General features: G+C 42.3%; 2 protein-coding genes across 20 annotated transcripts in view; one reads left to right on the top strand and one right to left on the bottom strand.

Moving 5' to 3' along the window:
• The window catches only part of TRPM3 (transient receptor potential cation channel subfamily M member 3), a 785,382-nt gene that overhangs the window by 371,484 nt on the left and 394,402 nt on the right, over positions 1 to 19,496 (bottom strand). The gene's annotated exons all lie outside the window — the stretch shown is intronic.
• LOC116570775 (importin subunit alpha-1-like) lies at positions 2,638 to 4,621 on the top strand. The gene has a single exon (XM_032308302.1). The coding sequence runs from the start codon at positions 2,759 to 2,761 to the stop codon at positions 4,346 to 4,348; it is 1,590 nt and encodes a 529-aa protein (XP_032164193.1). The 5' UTR covers positions 2,638 to 2,758; the 3' UTR covers positions 4,349 to 4,621.

Here is a 19,496-nt window from a genome sequence, read left to right as displayed (position 1 = left end):
ACGCTTCCTTCGCTGTTTTTCTGATTTTCTACCCCCAGAATTAACCTTCCCTTGAAAACTTACCAATTAAAGCTCCTGCACATACCCCATGTAATCTGCTCCAGCAGGCATAAGAGCATTAATACGACTGCTGTGTTTGATGGGTCTTTTTTCCTGCCTGATCCATATTAGAAGCTGTGACTCAGACCCCTGGTCTCGGACCTGGACTCCCAACCAACAAGTGCAGGTAAGTCACGTGTCCTCATTTCTAAAGAAGATCATGCTGCCTTGAGAGGTGGGATCCCACACGGACAGGGATTTTGTTCATGGCCTATCTCAGCTTCTAGAGGGGGTGGCATTTCATGCCTCCTGGAAAAGGCAAGAAAGATTCCCTGAAGCATCCAGGAAGCAGCAGCCCTCCTGACATCTTGATTTTAGCCACTTATGGCTCCTTTTAAACTTCCAATATCCAGAATTGTAAAAGAATGGACTGCATTGTTTCAAGCTGCTAAATGTGTCGAGTTTTGTCGCAGCAACAATAGAAAGTCATGTCATCCCCAGGCTCATTTACCCCACAGATTACGGGGTCAGGCAGAGCTCCCTGCAGCCCCATCCCAGGTTCCAGCTTTCTGCTATTGGGTTTTCACAAACTAAATACACTTTAAGATTCAGGTGTTAATAATACCCGGCAGATGGCATGGAGTGCTGTAGCAACAGATGGGGGGAACGAAGAAAAAGTAAAAGGAAATGAGATCACAAAGGAGGTCTAATTATGCCATTATTATCTATAGGAGTTAGGGCCAGCTGTACTGTGGATGCAGCTGTTGGGGCCAATACCAGACATTCCTTAGATGGGGAATGTCAAAGGCACCCCCAGATACCCAGTGGTAACTAATTTAAAGAAATGTCTGCTGGAGGATGTCTGGGAAAGAATTTTTTCTTAAAGAGAGATGAGTGAAGAAAGGCTCTTTCCCTACTTCTGTTCCTGTTTGGTGTGTTTGATGTGAAGACATGCCACATGGAACTACTGCAGCCATTTTGGGACCATGAGGAAAAGACCAAGAGAATTCTGGAGAGGGCAATCCAGTGTTCTCATAGCATCGAGCCTCGGAGTCAGCATCAGGGAATGCACATTTAAATTTCGTTTTAGATAGACAATGGAATATCTGTATTATTTTTTAGTCAGAAATTTATTCTATCACTTGTGGTCAAAAGCATTATAAGAAAAATGGTACATTAAAAAATAAAGCTTGGAGACACCTGGATGGCTCAGTTGATTAAGCCTCCAATTCTTGGTTTGAGTTTGGGTCATGATCTCAGGGTCCTAGAACAGAGCCCTGCGTGGGGCTCCACGTCAGCAGGGAGTCTGTTTCTCTGCCTCTCCCTCCCTCTCTCTCTGTCCCTCCCTGCACTCATGTCTCTAAAATAAATAATCTTTAGAAAAATAAAAAAATAAATAAAGTTTGGCTTCTAAATCCATCCAAAATACTTATCAGTCATCTCGGCTCAGAAGTCAAGCGTTTTCTGAGAACCGACTTCGCACTGCTATATTGGGGGGCAGAAAAATGGTCCAAATATGATCCTTATACACGTGAAACTTATAATCTATCAGGGGAAGAGAACCATTCTATTTGCAGAAATTCTATCCACAGAATACATAAACCTTTTAAAAAGGGGGGGAGGGAAACTCAAAGAGCCAAGAGTTTAGAAAGAGAATGAGTCACTGAAACAGGTATATTCAATACCGAGGTGTACCACAGGCAAGACGGAGGGGGAGGATTTAAACCAACAATAAAACTGACAAAAAAAAAAATCAGTCTGCTTTTTATCACACACCAGCAATTCTAAATAATTTCAATGATCAAGTATTCTTCCTGGAAAAAGTACTTTTTGAGTCCAAGTTCTAGATAATTCTTTGATTATAATTGGGTTTTAGTAATATCTACATTTGCTTGAAATTATTATCTTTTTATTATTTATACTTCAATAAACACATAGACTTGATTCATTCATCCCGAGAACAAGTTCGCTATGATTCAGAACGATTTGCTTCGAGATAGCTTCCCCTAGAAAGATCTAAGTCAAATCAGATAATTTCCACCTGAGGATAGAAACCTAGAAACCTAGGGTGACTGGCCTTTGGAAGTTAAATCTGCCTCTTACTTTAGTATTTATGATTTCCAAAAAATGTAGACAGACAGAATACAGGCAGGTATGCAAAAACAGATGTTTAATCTAGTAGACTCTCTTCAGATCTCTGGTGTTAAGGAAAAAAAAAAAAATACTAACACCTCAGAAGACCACAGGCCACATTTACCCTTCAAGGAGAATCATTTAGCCAATGGTGGATCAGTGTCATCTAATAGTCTTCTGGGTGAAGGAAGTGTTCGTATCTCTGCTGTATCTTTCCAATATGGTAGCCTCTAGCCACAGTGGTTCTTGGGCATTGGAATTATGATGAGTGTGACTGAGAAACTAGATTTTTTATTTACTTTAATTAATTTATATTTAAATTTAATTTATTGAAGAGTACAGAAACAACATAGATTTTGTTAATCTTTTCCACAGATGAATAAATAAATAAATAAATCTGTGGTAATATATGTATCCAATAGAGTATTAGTCTAAATTGATTTAAAAAAAGATACATATCACACCGTCTTTGGAGTGATTCGTGGTGGACGTTTTGAGGGCAGCTGACCTGCAGCCTGCGCGTCCCGGACCGCCTCCCGTGGAAGCCTGAGCCGGCCGTGTAGCTTTCTCCCTTTGTCTCATAACCATGTCCACCAACGAGAATGCTAATTCACCAGCTGCCCGCCTTAACAGATTCAAGAACAAGGGGAAAGACAGTACAGAAATGAGGCGGCGTCGAATAGAAGTTAATGTGGAGCTGAGGAAAGCAAAGAAGGATGACCAGATGCTGAAAAGGAGAAACGTAAGCTCGTTTCCCGATGATGCTACCTCTCCACTGCAGGAAAACCGCAACAACCAGGGCACTGTAAATTGGTCAGTTGATGACATTGTCAAGGGCATAAATAGCAACAATTTGGAAAGCCAGCTCCAGGCTACTCAAGCTGCTAGGAAACTGCTTTCTCGGGAAAAGCAGCCCCCCATAGACAACATAATCCGGGCTGGTTTGATTCCAGAATTTGTGTCCTTCTTGGGCAGAACTGATTGTAGTCCCATTCAGTTTGAATCCGCTTGGGCTCTCACCAACATTGCTTCCGGGACCTCAGAACAGACCAAGGCTGTGGTCGATGGAGGCGCGATCCCAGCGTTCATTTCCCTGTTGGCATCTTCCCACGCCCACATCAGCGAACAGGCTGTGTGGGCTCTAGGAAACATTGCAGGGGATGGTTCTGTTTTTCGAGACTTGGTTATCAAGTACGGTGCGGTTGATCCGCTTCTGGCTCTCCTCGCGGTTCCTGATATGTCATCATTAGCATGTGGCTACTTGCGTAACCTTACTTGGACACTTTCAAACCTTTGTCGCAACAAGAACCCTGCACCCCCGCTAGATGCCGTTGAGCAGATTCTTCCTACCTTAGTTCGTCTCCTGCATCACGATGATCCAGAGGTCTTGGCAGATACCTGCTGGGCCATCTCCTACCTGACGGATGGTCCAAACGAATGGATTGAAATGGTCGTGAAAACAGGAGTTGTGCCGCAGCTTGTGAAGCTTCTAGGAGCTACTGAATTGCCCATTGTGACTCCTGCGCTAAGAGCCATAGGAAATATTGTCACTGGGACAGATGAACAGACTCAGGTTGTAATAGACGCAGGAGCGCTTGCTATCTTTCCCAGCCTGCTAACAAACCCCAAAACTAATATTCAGAAGGAAGCCACGTGGACAATGTCAAACATCACAGCTGGCCGCCAGGACCAGATACAGCAAGTTGTGAATCATGGATTAGTCCCGTTCCTCGTTGGTGTTCTCTCTAAGGCAGACTTTAAGACACAAAAGGAAGCTGTCTGGGCTGTGACCAACTATACAAGTGGTGGGACAGTTGAACAGATTGTATACCTCGTCCATTGTGGCATAATAGAACCATTGATGAACCTCTTAACTGCGAAGGATACCAAAATTATTCTGGTCATTCTGGATGCCATTTCCAACATCTTTCAGGCTGCTGAGAAACTAGGTGAAACCGAGAAACTTAGTATAATGATTGAAGAATGTGGAGGTTTGGACAAAATCGAGGCTCTACAAAACCATGAAAATGAGTCTGTGTACAAAGCTTCATTAAACTTGATTGAGAAGTATTTCTCTGTAGAGGAAGAGGAAGATCAGAATGTTGTGCCAGAAACTACCTCTGAAGGCTATACGTTCCAGGTTCAGGATGGCACTGCTGGGACCTTTAACTTTTAGCTTGTACAGCCGATGCAGAAAGTTGTTTGTGGTGTGCTTTGTTTGGTAGAAGTTTGTCTTATTGTTTCTCTACTAAGAACTCTTTTTAAATGTGTTTTGTTATTGTAGCACTTTTTACAACAAAACTCTACTTGACCAGTTCCAAACTGTAAAAACTGTATGAAGCTCCTCCTGCCAGTGGGTTTCTTATTTCTATGTGGACTCTCCTCTCTTGCAGTGTCCTGTAAATAAAGATTAAATTCCACCCTTTTCTTTTAAAAAAAAAAAAAAAAAAGATACATATGTATGTATGTATGTACACACAATGGAATATTATTCAGCTATGAAAAAGGAAATCCTGCCATTTGCAGCAACATGGATGGAGCTAGGGAGTATTATGCTAAGTGAAATAAGTCAGAGAAAGACAAATACTGTACGATCTCACTTGTATGTGGACTCTAACACACAGACGAAAATCAAACTCCCAGATACACAGAAAGACTGGTGGCTGCCAGGAAGTGGAGGGATGGAGGAATGGGGCACTGGGGGAAGGAGTGAAATCAGTGAAGGTAGAAAAAATTTTTAATTACAAAACAAAAATGTAAAATGCAAGGGTTTGCAATCGTTGTTGATGCAAGCCTAGCAAAAATTCCCAGTTTCCTTATCAACAAAACTAAAAATACTATTTTAGCTTCCATGAAAGCAGTTTCTGAGAGACGTTACTTAAAATAATGGTGGGAACACATGTGGACACTTGCCTTTTATTTTTAAATCCTCAGCTCATTTCTTCTCTCTTCCTATGCCTTTTTTTCATACTTTTTCAAACTGAGTGGTAGTCAACTCAAACAGCACCATCTCTGTAACCAAACCCCCGCCTCAGGCAGTGAGAGACAAAAACCCAATTCAAGAAGCTTAAGAAAAAAGTGGAACTGCATTATATGTCCATTAAATTCAAGTGAAACCACGTGTGCTCAGCAGAAACACAGTAACAATGATAGTACAAGAACAGCAACAAACAAGAACTGATACGTTTTGCTTAAATACAAAAAAGCCCCTACAACTTAAGTCAAATATCTGAACTCATGCTTAACTGAAGAAAGTATGATCTGTTCTATCCCTTTATCGAGTCGTTGAAGATAATTTTGACTTCATGTAATTTTTGCGTCTCCTGCTGAACTTTGGGCACAGGCTCTGAGTAAGATACGACTTGGAGCTACCCTATTTGACATAGACAGGAATTGAAATATACTCAACTTTTGGGAAATTTCTGCTTCATTCTTCCATTTCTTGTGCTCTTTTCTTTCTGAGGTCTCTAAAATCTATTACATCCCCCAACATTTATAAATATTATTTCTGATGGGATTACTAGTTTATTGCCATAGAGATGATGTCCCAATCACTAATTCTAGTGTTTTTTGAAACTTGAAAGCCAGAGGCAAGTACATATGGCACATTAATTGTCACTAATAAGTCAAAATATATGTTCATATATATTGGTTTTATGTGGGTAAAAACACACATATAAATTACTATGTTTGTGAGCAATGAAAACTTTTTAGGAATGGAGCCTGTGAAAAAAAGATCAAAGAGGTTCTCACTGCCATTATTAGCATTCTGAAGATATAATCATGCATACAGAGTATATTATTAATCTAGTAATCTATCAGCTGGAACTTTCCATTAAGTAATCTCTACACACCAATAAAATGACAAAGATTAATTATCTGTTGGATTGTGAAAAGTCTTTGAAGTGCTAAAAAATTTTTAACACCATATTAAAATATTCATGTACTTTAAATTATATTAAAATTTTCTTTTATGAATAAGTAATGCTGTGCATGCTATATAAGTAACAAATCAAAAAATACTCCAACTGTAAGCATTGGTTCCCAAATGCCAGACCAGGGATTAGTACATTCACTGACAAGTTTGTTTTCATTCCATGGAGAAGTTAGAAAAATAAGGATGTAAATGATCATCTTTTATTCCATAATGACATTTTTCTGGATTTCCTGGGTATTAAAATATCTGTTTTTAAAATAGGTGAGCTTACACTAGCTGCTGAGACTCTCTCAACTCTAGACCTAGAGAATCAGAATGTCTTACCGGAGTGCCTAGAAATTAACACCTTTAGCAAGTTTTCAATTGACTCAAAAATGTCCTAATGTTTGAGACCCACTAGTATGGAGTCAAGCATGCAGACTTTGAATTCAGAACACTCAAAAGTTCAAAACTTGTCTTGCTGTTTTCTGAGTGACCTAAGAGGCTTTAATGAAAGTCTCTCAGCCTTTATCATCTCAAATGTAAATTGGAAGAATTTTAGAAGAGAAAATGTAAATCAGTGTGACATTTCCAACAGCACCTAGTCTAGAACAGAAACCCAAGGACACTAGTTCTCTTCAAACCCTGTAGATGCTAAGTATCTACCATACTGTATCTCGCATATGTATATATTGATAGAATTGTAAGATGGTCCCCCCCCAAATTTCTGATCACCGATTACTGAATTAAACACAAATCCAGGTGTGTAATTTGGCTTATGTAATTTTTAAAGTCCCAAATATGTTGATCTTAAACTAAGAAGATTATTCTGGTACACCTGACCTAATCATATGAGCCTTTTATTTGTTTAGTATTGATTGATTAATAGATCGGTTGGTTGACTGCAAGTTTAAAGCTTCGAATGATCAGCAAATGTCCTTAAGTTTGGTTCTCAACTTCCGTAGTTTTAGTTGACCAGAGCTTAGGTTCTATTTTTATGTTTGGGCTTCTATTTGGTGATCTGTGTTATTCCAACCATGTAATTGGGGTACAAACCTTTCTTACATAACTTTCATTTCAAAGGTTTTAATGTATCCCAGCTTGTTTCCCCTATGAGATAACACCCGGTGACATTCCCTGAATCTTTGTTATCAAAGTTGCTTTCTTTTTTTTTTTTTTTTTTTTTTTCCCCTTTCCCTTTCTCTCTCTCTCTTTCTTTCTTTCTTTGAATATACTTGACACATGATGTTACATTAGTTTTGGGTTACAACATGGTGATTTGACAAGTTTCTACATTACGCTGTGCTCACCCCAAGTGTAGCGGCCCGCTGTCCCACTACATTGCTATTATAGTATCACTGACTGTATTCCCTCTGCTTTTTTATCCCTGTGATTTACTCATTCCCTAACTGGAGGCCTGTATCTCCCTCTTCCCTTCACCCATTTTGCCCTCGCTCCTTACCCCTTCCCCTCTGGCGACCAACAGTTTGTTGTCTGTATTTATCGTTCTGATGATGCTTTAGTTTATTCATTTTTTAGATTCCATTTATGAGTGCAGTCATACGGTATATGTCTTTGACATACGGCCTGATATCATCTTTAATGGCTGCATGATATTCCATTGTGTGTGTGTGTGTGTGTGTGTGTACACATACACATACCATTTCTTTGACATACGGCATGATAGCATCTTTAACAGCTGCATGATATTCCATTGTGTGTGTGTGTGTGTGTGTACACACATACACATACCATATCTTCCTTACTTGTCTACTGATGGACACTTAAGTTGTTTCCAAGTCTTGACTATTGTAAATAATGCTGCAATAAACATAGAGGTGCCTGTCTTTTCGATTTAGTGTTTTTGTTCTCCCTAGGTAAATACCCAATAGAATTACTGAATCATACTGTATTTCTATTTTTAATTTTTTGAGGAGCCTCCACACTGTTTTCTACAGGTGGCCATACCAACATATATTCCCATCAATAGAGCACGAGGGTTCTTTTTTTCCGTATCCTCACCAAGCCTTGTTATTTCTTGACTTTTTGAATCTAGCCATTCTAATAGGTGTGAGATAATGTCTAATAGTGGTTTTGATTTCTATTTTCCTGAGGATTAGTGATGTTGAGCATCTGTTATGTGTCTGTTGGCTATCTGTATGTCTTTTTTTGGAAAAATGTTTATTCTGGTCCTTTGCCCATTTTTTAATTGGATTTTTTTTTTTTTTGGTGTTGAGTGCATAAATTGTTAAAATGCCCATATTACCCAAAGCCACCTATAGATTCAAGGCAACCCCTATCAAAATACCAATAGCATTTTTCACAAACTAGAAAAAATAATACTAAAATTTGTACGAGTCACAAAAGACCCTGGATAGCCAAAGCACTCTTGAGAAAGAAGAAAACTTGGAGGAACCACAAAATCGGATTTTGAGACATACCAGAAAGCTGTAGTAATCAAACAGAATGGAACTGGCACAAAACTAGACATGTAGATCAACAGAGGAGAACAGAAATAAACCCATAATTATACGGTCAATTAATCCACCGAAATCCTAGAAGAGAACACAGGTGGTAATTTCTCTGGCGCTGACACAGTAACAGTTTTCTAGGTATGTCTCCTGAGGCAAGGGACATAAGAGCAAAAACAAATACTGGGACTACCTCAAAATAAAAATGTTTCATGCAACAAAGGTAACCATCCACAAAACCATAAACACAACCTACTGAATAGGAGTATATATTTGCAAATGATTTATCTGGTAAGAGGTTAGTATCTAAAATATATAAAGAACTTCGATAACTCACATGGGCCCTTTAAAAGCACAGGAGTCAGCGAGACGCACTCAGGCAGGCCTGGAAGAAAGTCAGCATCGTTGTTGTGAACTGCCATGGGGCCACATGGTGAGGTCTTGAGAGTGGCCTCTAGGTGCTAAGATCAGTCCCTGATGGACAGTCCACAAAGGGAACCTCAGTCCTACACCTGCAAGGAAATGCATCTGGAGAAGCTTGGAGGAGATCTTTCCCTAATTGAGTCTCTAGATGAGGACGCGGCCAGCTGGTACCCGGAGCTGAATGGAGTCCCCCATTCCCTCCGCGGAGACCCCAGTCCTGCTGTGTCACTTCCGATCTACACTATACTCAGTCAGTGAGTCTGCTCAAAGTCTCCAGGTTTGTGACAACTCACAAACAACTCATTACACAGCGAAAGAAGAACATATCTACAATGTAACTGTGCTCTATGATTATATTTTTAAAAGGAAACATTATTCAAAGAACAAATTCTTCCTCTTGTCTTTTTCACCACCCACCTAGGCACCTATCTATAATATAAATACAAAGGGACAGTTCTGATCTTCCAAGGGACAAATGGAAGGAAAAGCAATGTATCTACTATTTTGACATTATCACGGAGGGTTGCATACATGCGCATCTCTTTCACTCCATCTCCTTTAGTTTGTTATCAACGCCCTAGAGTGAAATAACCTTCCCATCTTGCCCACAGGCTTAGTCAAGAGTCTGGAAGAAACGGCAACTGAACTTTTAGCTTGGAGAAGCAGCCATCCCCCAGAGGTTTACAACTGTTAAGAGCTTTCTCTCTTATTACTGTGCTTGACTTTGTTTTCTTGGTCCTTCTCTACTGTTGGGGAAGGGGTTGATCCTTTCTGCCCTTCTGACCTGGACCAAGATCAAGAATTTCTTAGAAAATCTTTAGGCTTCTGCAAGAACAGTGAGCTTTATGTGTTGTTCAAACTAAATCCCACTTGGTCTGGACTGTTTAAACGAGGTACTGATATTAGTAACTGGATCTTCTAATGTGTTTCAAAAATAAATCATCTTTAGTCTCCCTGAAGTCTGAGCTAATAGAAGCCTAATGATCTCTTTCCTTCTTTTTACAGCCCGAGGAAAGTCTAGGTGGGCATTTCCACTGGTGTAGGGGGCGTGTGTGCATTTCCCACATAGATGACAGCACCGACCATTTATGCTAGACCCCACCGTGGGCATTTTAGGTGTGTTGATTTAACTGCAGTAACATCTCTCTGAGAAGGGCATGAAAGTTCTAACCTTGGGCCTCTTGTATAATGCTGGAACTACAGAGTATTTCAATATCTTCCCCCCACGCTGCGTGGCTACTAAGTGGAGGGGCTGGGAACCCAGAAATCCTGGCTCTCGGGTTATGTACTTAATGCCTTTTCTATTTTGAGATGAGAGGTATTAGTCCTCTCAGTCCCCAGGTCCACGGCTTCCAAAATGCAGCATTCAGCAGAAGATACAGAACCTTCCTGTCAAAGCATGTTTTCTCTGCCTGGAAAGGCAAAACGCATAGGCGGGAGACAAGGAAACATCTTTAAAAACGGTGATAAAGTTCAAACCTTTTTCTCTTCTTCACCACGGCTACTGGCAATAAAAATGAAGAATAAGAAAACCACTTGAAAGCTGCTGCCTGGAGCCTTGACAATTCAATAAGGTGCCATAAACCAGACAGTACAATTTAAGAGTTTACAACAAGATAGAAGCTTTCAGTTCAAGTTATGGGATAAACAGGTCTTGAAAGGTGACTCCCTGGATCCCTGTTCTTTTATCATGTTTTCTTGGGTCCAAAACACTGTGCTCGGCTTGAAATGAAGGAACGCATAATCCACTCCCCTCTGTCCTGAGCTGTTTCTGACTGTCACTGATGTCAGGTATTCAACTGTGTGTTTGTGTGTGGACATATTTAAAAACAAAACAATGCCACAAGATGCACAAAAGGGATTTCTTTTCCCGGAAGAGCAGATTTTAGGGCTACTCAGTTTTCTTCCTATCATGTTCCAAATGAGCTCTGGAAATAGAAGGAGCAGAACTGTCTCTCTCCAGCAATACTGTGTCTCTGAAGCTTGCCTATCTCCAAGCTCTGTGAATTACATTATGCCTTAAATGAGGTAAAGGGAGGAGGGACCTATATTTGCAGAAGACCTATAGGACATACAAATAATTGGCCTTTAAATGTTCTAATTTGGCAGTAAATACATGCCACGTTGGTTTTAAAAGGAACTGCTCCGCTCCGGCTTCCTCCTCCCCCGTGGGATCACCGGATGTATTTCTAACCGCATTGCTTGTGTTCAGCCTCATGGCCCCTGCTCCCAGCTCCTTCCGACCACAAGTTCATCCCCTAAATCACCTCGTGCAGGGGCCCTGGATCCAGATTGAGCTCAGTGGTCTATCAACTTGAATTAAAAAAAAAAAATCTGTATTTTCACTGCTATCTAATTGAAATTTAGCATTTATTTCTGTCAAGAATGGAGACAACAAAGCTCAGTATTATTTGTTGTAGCAGTGACCTCTGTCACCAAACAAAATCAGAGACACCTTCCTATCTCGTTGTAGCTGCAGTAAACATCCCCAAAGAGCATGTATGCTCACCGCCACTCAAAATTATCGTTATTAGACTTGCTCCCAGATCTTATTATTTATTACCTTGAATAGTGAAGCACATCTATTGTTAGATGACAAACTTATTTTTTTTCTAGATTTGAATCACTGTATTTTAATGTACTTATGTACTTATAGACTTACTGGTCTCCTTGGAAATTCTAGGTGTCTTTTTTTTTTTTTTTTTCAAATTCTGAGAAGGGATCTGTTGGCCTTCCCAGACTGCTAACAGGCAGTCTCTGGCACGCACACACAAGAATTAAGAACCTCCACTCTGGATCTTTCTAAAATAAAGTTTTCATCATGTTATGTCCTTAAACTTCCTTATGGGGAGCAGGTCATCTTCCTAAGAGTGTGCAAACCTTCTGTGGTTCACAGAAAGCCTTGCCACCTGTGTGCAAAGCCTGGTACTCTGCAATTCATGTGTTCCAAATTGTTTCAAGCTCCCAGTTGCACTGAACCCTCACAGCTCGCATTTGTCTCTGGGTGCAGGTCTCGCTGATAAAAAAAAGGTCTCTCGCTGACTGCTGGCAAACTCCTACTCATTCTGCAAGACCCAGTTCAAAGTTGCCTCCTTGAGATACTCTGACATAAGGACCCTTTAGCCCTTCCACACTCGGGAGAATCCCGTGTTCCTTTGCTCCGCTCTTGCACATGGCATCTGCGTTACAGCCCCTACCACAGGGCATCATGGCTGTGGACATACAGGCCTCTTTAAGGGTTTGGGAGTCTGGGAGTTCGTAGGTTCCAGTAGCACCCAGTACACCGCAGGCCTTTGATGCCCCTGAGCTAGAATACTGTCCACGAGAGGTATGTGAGAAAATAAACTCTGAGTTGGCCCCAAAGCTGGTTTCATGGCAAGGGTAGGGTTCTCAGCTGAGGTGAAATAGGACTAATTTGTCTTGCTGATGGCATCTTGGTGAAGTAGAGCCGTTAAATTCCAACTATGAGTGCTGGGTTCCGCCAGCCCCTCTGGGTAGATTCATTTTTATCTTCAAAATGCTAAGGAAACTTCTCTGGTAAAAGAATCACAGTCAACAGATTAACTCTTTGTGATAGCTCCAAGTGGGGTTTCCTCCTGAAGAATTCCATTCCTCTTTATATACGTAATTTGTTCATCGGTTCATTCGCTCAGCAAACATGTCCAAGGTCTATGACCTGCCAGGGACTGCTGGGGGGGACTCAGCAGTGCATGAGTCAAACCCTGCCCCTGTTCTCACGGAGCTTACAATGTAGGGCAGTGCTGTCCAACAGAACTTTCTGTGATGATAGAAATGCATGTATGCATTGTCCAATATGGTAACCACTCGCTGTATGTGGAAACAGCCGTATGCTGACAGCGGGCACCATACTGTCTGCAGTGTGGGGTAGAAATGAGTACGTGAACAAGCGTGTGAATAAATGCCTGACAACCAGAAACACAAGAACTCCCCAGACACCGAGGACTGCCAGTGCTGAGAACTCACTCGGCCAATGGCGAGTCAACAGGGTGTCAGATAAAGTTCCTTTGAGGAGGTGACATTTGAGCCGAGAGCAGAGTATCAAGAAAAAATCGGTTCTGGGAAGAAACAGACAAAGAAAACTCTAGGCAGAGGGAACAATTACGAACTTGCAGGAGAGATGTGCTTAGACGGTTTGAAGGACACGGTGTGGGGGGGGGGGGGGGGCAATGTGACCGAAGGAGGATATAAGGTCAGAGAAGGGCTGGCGCCCCTTTGGATCTAAAAACCAATATAAGGAGTTCAGATTTGTTTTCCAAGACCAAAGGGAAGTCATTGGAGGGGCTTCAATAAGGGGACAGCATGACCTTATCCACAGTTCATAAAGCTCATACTGATGCCTACGTGAAGAATGGATGGCAGAGGGGCACCTCGTGGCTCAGTGGGTTAAAGCCTCTGCCTTCAGCTCAGGTCATGATCTCAGGGTCCTGGGATCAAGCCCTGCGTCGGGCTCTCTGCTCAGCCAGGAGCCTGCTTCACCCCCAGCCCCTGCCTGCCTCTATGCCTACTTGTGATCTCTGTCTGTCAAATAAATAAATTAATAAAAGAACAGATGGCAGAACAGAAGCCAGGGGTCCAGTCAGAATAATTACAGTGACCCCGGTGTGAGGGGATGGCGGTTCTGTATTAGGATCATGGCTATGTAGGTAGAGAGGAGTGAGTAGAATCAGTATGTATTCTACAAGTGAAGTCAACAAAATTTTCTGGACTGATGGAGAGGGGGAACCAAGAACAGCTCTTATATTTGGGGCTTCAGCAATGGCGTGGATCACGCTACTGATGGGATATGACTGGAGAAGGAGCCGATGCGGCGGGGTGGGGGGGGGGGCAAGAAATGGACAGTTCAGTTTTGAATAGGCCAAGGGTAGTACCTGTTGGACATCCAAGTGGAAATGTGACGTCGGGAGCTCTGAGGCAATGTCAAGACTGGGAATGTGGATCTGGGACTTAACCATTAGAGACGGTTTTTGAAGCTGAGGGGCTAGAGGAGATGACCTCTGGGACGGGTACAGGCAGAAAAGAGAAAGCACTCCAGGAGGACCGAGCATGAGCACCGCCTACAGAGGGTGGTTTTTCCCTTCAGGTGACGGTCACTCTCCTATTGGGGCAAAAATGGGCTCCAAGGGCCCAGCCGCCAGTGACCCAAACTGCACAACAAAGAGCTATAGTTTGAGTTTTGCTCTGAGCAAATACATACAGTCAGGGAGAGAAAGAACCAACCATTACCAGCTGCTAACTATGTCCACCCACAAGCCCTGGAAGATTAGTAAGAGCATCATTTTTTTCACAGAGAATGTAACGAGAACAAATACGCAGTCATGGAGACCCGAGTTAAAATCCCAACTCTACCCTTATAGGTTAACCCTTAAAAGGTTTCCCTGCATAATCTTAGACAAGGTATTTAATATCTCCCAAACTTATGTAAAATAATGCATAAAACCCCAATGCCTAATACATAATAAATGACCAAAACGAGTGAGCTATCCACACAAAATACCCCGACCGGTGTTAGTAATCCTGGTTGCCGTGCACCACCCCTAAGAAATTTATGCAGGTTATGCAACTCCAAAGCTGGTGATCTTCCTTCCCACGGTTCCATGACTGTGTTTGAGAACTACCTGACGTTGGCTTTACCCCTTCTTTGTCTCGTTCAGTTCGCTAATGTTCCCTAAAAATAGTTTTTTAATTTAACTCATTTTTTAGAAGTTGGACAGCGCTCCTTCCTTAAACTGGTTTTGCCTTCTGCTCTGACAGAGGCCAAGTATTCAGTTGGATGTGCCTCTCTCAGATAGAAGTCTGGGCAAATTCTTTCCCCCCACTGTGTCCCCATCTCCTCCTCCCAACCCAGCTCCCTTCTCAGGGGAACTTCCCCGGCTTGCACAGGATCCAGAGCCTGCCAGGGAAGCCTTGAGCCTGCTCTTTTCTCAACCTGCAGTTAGACATGTGGATCAGCTCCGCTCCTGCTGACTCTGCATTCCCTGTGCATTCTGTTTTAATAAACCTCCAGCCACCCTGGATGTAAGAAACAAAGAGATGGCAGACGGTTTATTTATCCCTGCTGGTCAGTTAGAAACCGCATCCAGCCCGGTGTGGTCAGCTCCTCAACTCCCTTCCCTGCTTTCTGCAGAGCGTGTTTCTCCACCCGTGATTCGCTGGATCCATGCAGACACTCCGAATGAACCAGCCCCGCCGAGGCGCGTCCGGGGGACTTGGCAGGACTCCATGTGTAGGCCTCCACGGTACCTGCTCCTTCTTCTGTGTGTCCACGTGTGTGTGCATCTCATCAGCATTTCCCTGCCTTATGCTTGGCCCACAAGTCTTTATGGTGCGACACGTAGATGCTGACCCTTTCTTAAACAGTCAGCATTTTCTCAGGGTAGAGGATCTAATAAACTTACTTTGAACTCCCTTATCAGGGGTTAGGATTAATTCAAAAACGCATTTGAAATCAGCAGTTCAAGCAATTTTTCTCTACATCGAGGCAGATGAGAAGTAGAGATGGATCACTTACTTGTTAACCCTTGCCTTTCCTAAAGTGCACCTGTTAGAGGATCACTTTTTTTTTTTTTTTTAATTCCCAACAACATACTCTCCAAACCCCATACACTGGGTCCATTTGTTTTTTTTTTTTTTTTTTTTTTTTTTTTTTTTTTTTTAAAGATTTTATTTATTTATTTGACAGACAGAGATCACAAGTAGGCAGAGACAGGCAGAGAGAGAGAAGAAAGCAGGCCCCCTGCCGAGCAGAGAGCCCGATGCGGGGCTCGATCCAGGACCCAGAGATCATGACCTGAGCCGAAGGCAGCGGCTTAACCCACTGAGCCACCCAGGCGCCCCAGGTCCATTTGTCTTTATACCTCCCTTTCCCTTTGGCATTTGTCATCCTGGCACATCAAGTCCTTGTATCAATTAGGAAAGACATCTGGCGGGACTTTTTGAGACTTTTCCTCCATTAGGCTATGGCAGAATGTACCGGAGAAAGGGAGCTGTTGCTTGCCCAGCCATTGGAGATACCAAAGCAGGACCCATTTGTTTTAATTAGCTATGTCAGAGGTTCCTAGCATCTTTCCAGATGTGTGGGCAAGGTGGCGAATAAACTCAGCATTCCACACTCTTACAAATCAATTGCTCAAAATAAATCCCTGCAAAACCCAGCCACTGTCTGCCCCTATACCTCCCTGCTCACACTTGGGCTTAGGCTTCTGGACTTATTTACTTAACTGTCCTGCCATGGTGTCTCAACTTTCGTTTGTAATTGCCACCGCTTCAGACAATTTCAGGAAGAAACTTCCGTCTTGTTGCTTTTTCCTAATTCCCTGGGTCCATTAGCTCTGTGCGTCTCTTTACTGTAATGCAGAATGCATTTTTTGAAACTGGCTGGCTCTTGTTTACCCCAGGGGACTCAGAATGGCTTAAAAGGACAACTAATGTCTCATTCGTTTTTATAATCACAGAACCTGCTGTCACATACACTGACGGCACTACCTCGCTCTGTTAACAAAAGGTCTTTCTTGATCATTTCAGATATGTGACCAATGATATCTTCATCTCAATAAAACTGACCACATATCTGTAGAGACAAAATTCTGCCTATCATTTTAAGGAGTTAAGGACCTGGATCTACAGCCGTGAACTCACCTTGCTCGATCTGTCTAGAGTGTGAAGTCCTAGGTGATGAAATACTTGGACCCAAAATATTTGGAGTTCATGGGGAATCTGGTTAAAAAAAAGGGAGGTGGGCTCTCTCCTTGTTTCCTAGTCTATAATGACATCAAAGGACTTGGGCTACCTAGGTCGACTCCAGACAAATTCTGATGATCAAGCCAAGTGAACAAGATACCCAGGAACATTTGTTATGTTGGCTTATGTTGGCCTATGAAGACATGATGAACAAACTAGAATGGTCAATATAGGGTCCCACCTTCCAATTGTATCCCAGGCCATGGCAATGGAATGGTAACTGATGCTAACGGTGACTCACTGGCCGAGTCACAGGATTAAATCACACTAATTCCGCACCTTGAGTTCAGCTCTCCAGGGCATTTCTAATGTACTGAATACTATCTGGTTTAACAGTCTGTTTGGAAATTCACTTTTCCCTTTCCCTTTAACAGTGGCTTTAAGCTTTCTTTCATTGGGTTTGTTGACTCTCTGATGAGGTTTCCTCCGAAGTTTTAACACTGATCATCTCAAGTGTCAAAGCAGCTAAAATGTGAATTAAATTTGTTCTGGTGCTCTTTTGACACCAGATGTGGAAACTACTCTTTTGGGTCTCAGGCCTTGAGGGTAGGGCTTGCCATTCTTTTCACAAATGAGAGCAACCTTCTAATCAGTCATGGAGATCCCTTTGCTAGGGGTTTATGAGTCCTGTTCATTTTGTTTTCCTCCCATGGGTAGTACTGGGGCTTCTTCTGCCCTAATTCTCTTTAATGCTCTATGAGTATGGTTTGTTGTTTTTATCTAAGAAGGACTAGATGAACAACATACTTTCTAACAACAGACCTCAAAACTGCTTCATAACTTTAGGAATGTATTGCCCATTCTTTCCTTCTCCTCCCTGTCTGCCATTTTTTTTTTTTTAATACTCATTCATCTTAATACTTTTCTTTGTTTTTCTTCAGCCTTTTCAGAACTGGAGTTTCCCACGTTCTTTCCCAGACTACCATTTCCAGTATTTTTGGACTCTAGTAAGTCAGGGTAGAGGACTTCCCCACAGCTTTCACTTTCCTCTTGAAAGGATAAAATGGCTTCTTCCCCAGGGTTTGTCACTGTTTTCTCGGTCCAGATGATGTTCCTATCACAAGCACACTGTGGGTATTGGACAGATTTCCATGTTCAGCGTTCCTGGGTATCGATGTAAATTATAACGCACTGTGGATTTCTACTAGAAATTTCACTTTTTAATTTTTTTAAATTTTTTTTGCATTTCTTGGATGAACTTGCATGACCTGCCTGATCCGCTTCTGTGTCTACTTTCTTGAAAGTGGTAGTAATTTACAAAATCTCCACACTTCTTTAATACCCACTAAACAACACCCAACAGGATCTCTCAAGCCTCCCAGCAGAATATCCCACATCCCACAGCACACAGCCCACGCGGTGACAAGAAATACCTTGTCCATATGCCTTTGAGCCTGTTCCTATTGTTCTGGAGGTATGGCTGTTGCTGAAAAATTCTATTTTAAATTTTTTCTCTATTTATATACTCCATACACAGTGTTTCTGTTGTATTTCTCTATGTCAGGCTTTTTCTTATCCTGATATAACCTCTGTCATGGAATTTTATTTATATCGCTATCACTATTTTTAACTTGTTTTCTAGTACAGTATCCTTTCCTTCTTTCCCCTTCTGTTTACATTGTTGCTAGGAGAAGGATACATTATTTACTCTGAGAACTGGGAGGAAAATGCTGCGAAATGCACAATTTCACAAGCGTGGTTTTCAAGGCCTAGAACTGCACTTCCACCTGTTCTAAAATAAGGGTCTTTGCATCCTGTTAAAATGTAGCTTTCTACCTTCTCATCCTGTCACGCCACCCAGTGCCTGCCCCTCGTTCAGACTTTTCATCATTTTCTGGTTGCGTTCTCGGGATAGAAGAGACACTATGGTAGAGGGTAGTCACGTTTAAAAGACAGGGGTCTAGCAGAGCTGCCTACTGCCGCCTTCCTGACAGCCACTGCCTCCTTTAAGCTCCCTGGTTCCTTCCAATTTCACCTCAAATGGTTCTCCATTTTTCTTCCATTCTGGTTGCCTTTCGGGCATGCTGGAATGAAAGCACTCGGCAAAGATGAGTCAGAGTATCTGGCCCGGCTCCCAAACGGCCTCGCTAGGAAGAAGGATGAAGGCACTGACCTAGTAATGTGCTGCCCATCACACCTGAAGGAGCACTGACCTAGTAATGTGCTGCCCATCACACCTGAAGGAGATCGCTTCTCCGCTTTCAGCTGATTTGACTTTCCTAGCGGCATGAACGGGGCAGCCTTTGGAGACCCACACCTTCTTGTTGGGACTCATTCAGGCAATACTAGCTCATGCCAGAATTCAGCATCATACCTACAACTGACCAGGACCGGGCATGGTAGTTCTTCATGTGACCATAACCACAAACACCAAGCAGAAGGGATGATCCCACCTGGGACGAATCCAGAAGAGGGAAATAGAGGCACCTTTACTTCTACTCAAAGGCAGAAGGTAAAGAGTTCAGGAGGTGACATCAGGGGAAGTGAAGGGCTGAAAACTCCAGTTTATTCCTCCATAAGCACGTTTCTTGAGAACGCTTGGCTACCACACGTAGTATTATGAACCTGGCATACTTTGATGGCCTATTATTTTTGGCAAGGTGGCATTTTAAGTTTTTGTTTCTTAATCGCAGAACGGACAAGCATAGTGTTTCACTCCTGTTGATGCTGGATTATTTTTATTCTCCAGCACCTCCCAAAGTCACACCAGAAAAAGGTACATTTTCTGGGCACTCCTCCTACAGACGGTCTAAAAT

The sequence above is a fragment of the Mustela erminea genome, chromosome 12 (assembly GCF_009829155.1).
Source record: "Mustela erminea isolate mMusErm1 chromosome 12, mMusErm1.Pri, whole genome shotgun sequence".
Taxonomy (NCBI): domain Eukaryota; kingdom Metazoa; phylum Chordata; class Mammalia; order Carnivora; family Mustelidae; genus Mustela; species Mustela erminea.
Note: the sequence above shows the minus strand (reverse complement) of the source record. Positions and strands in the feature narration are given on the sequence as shown.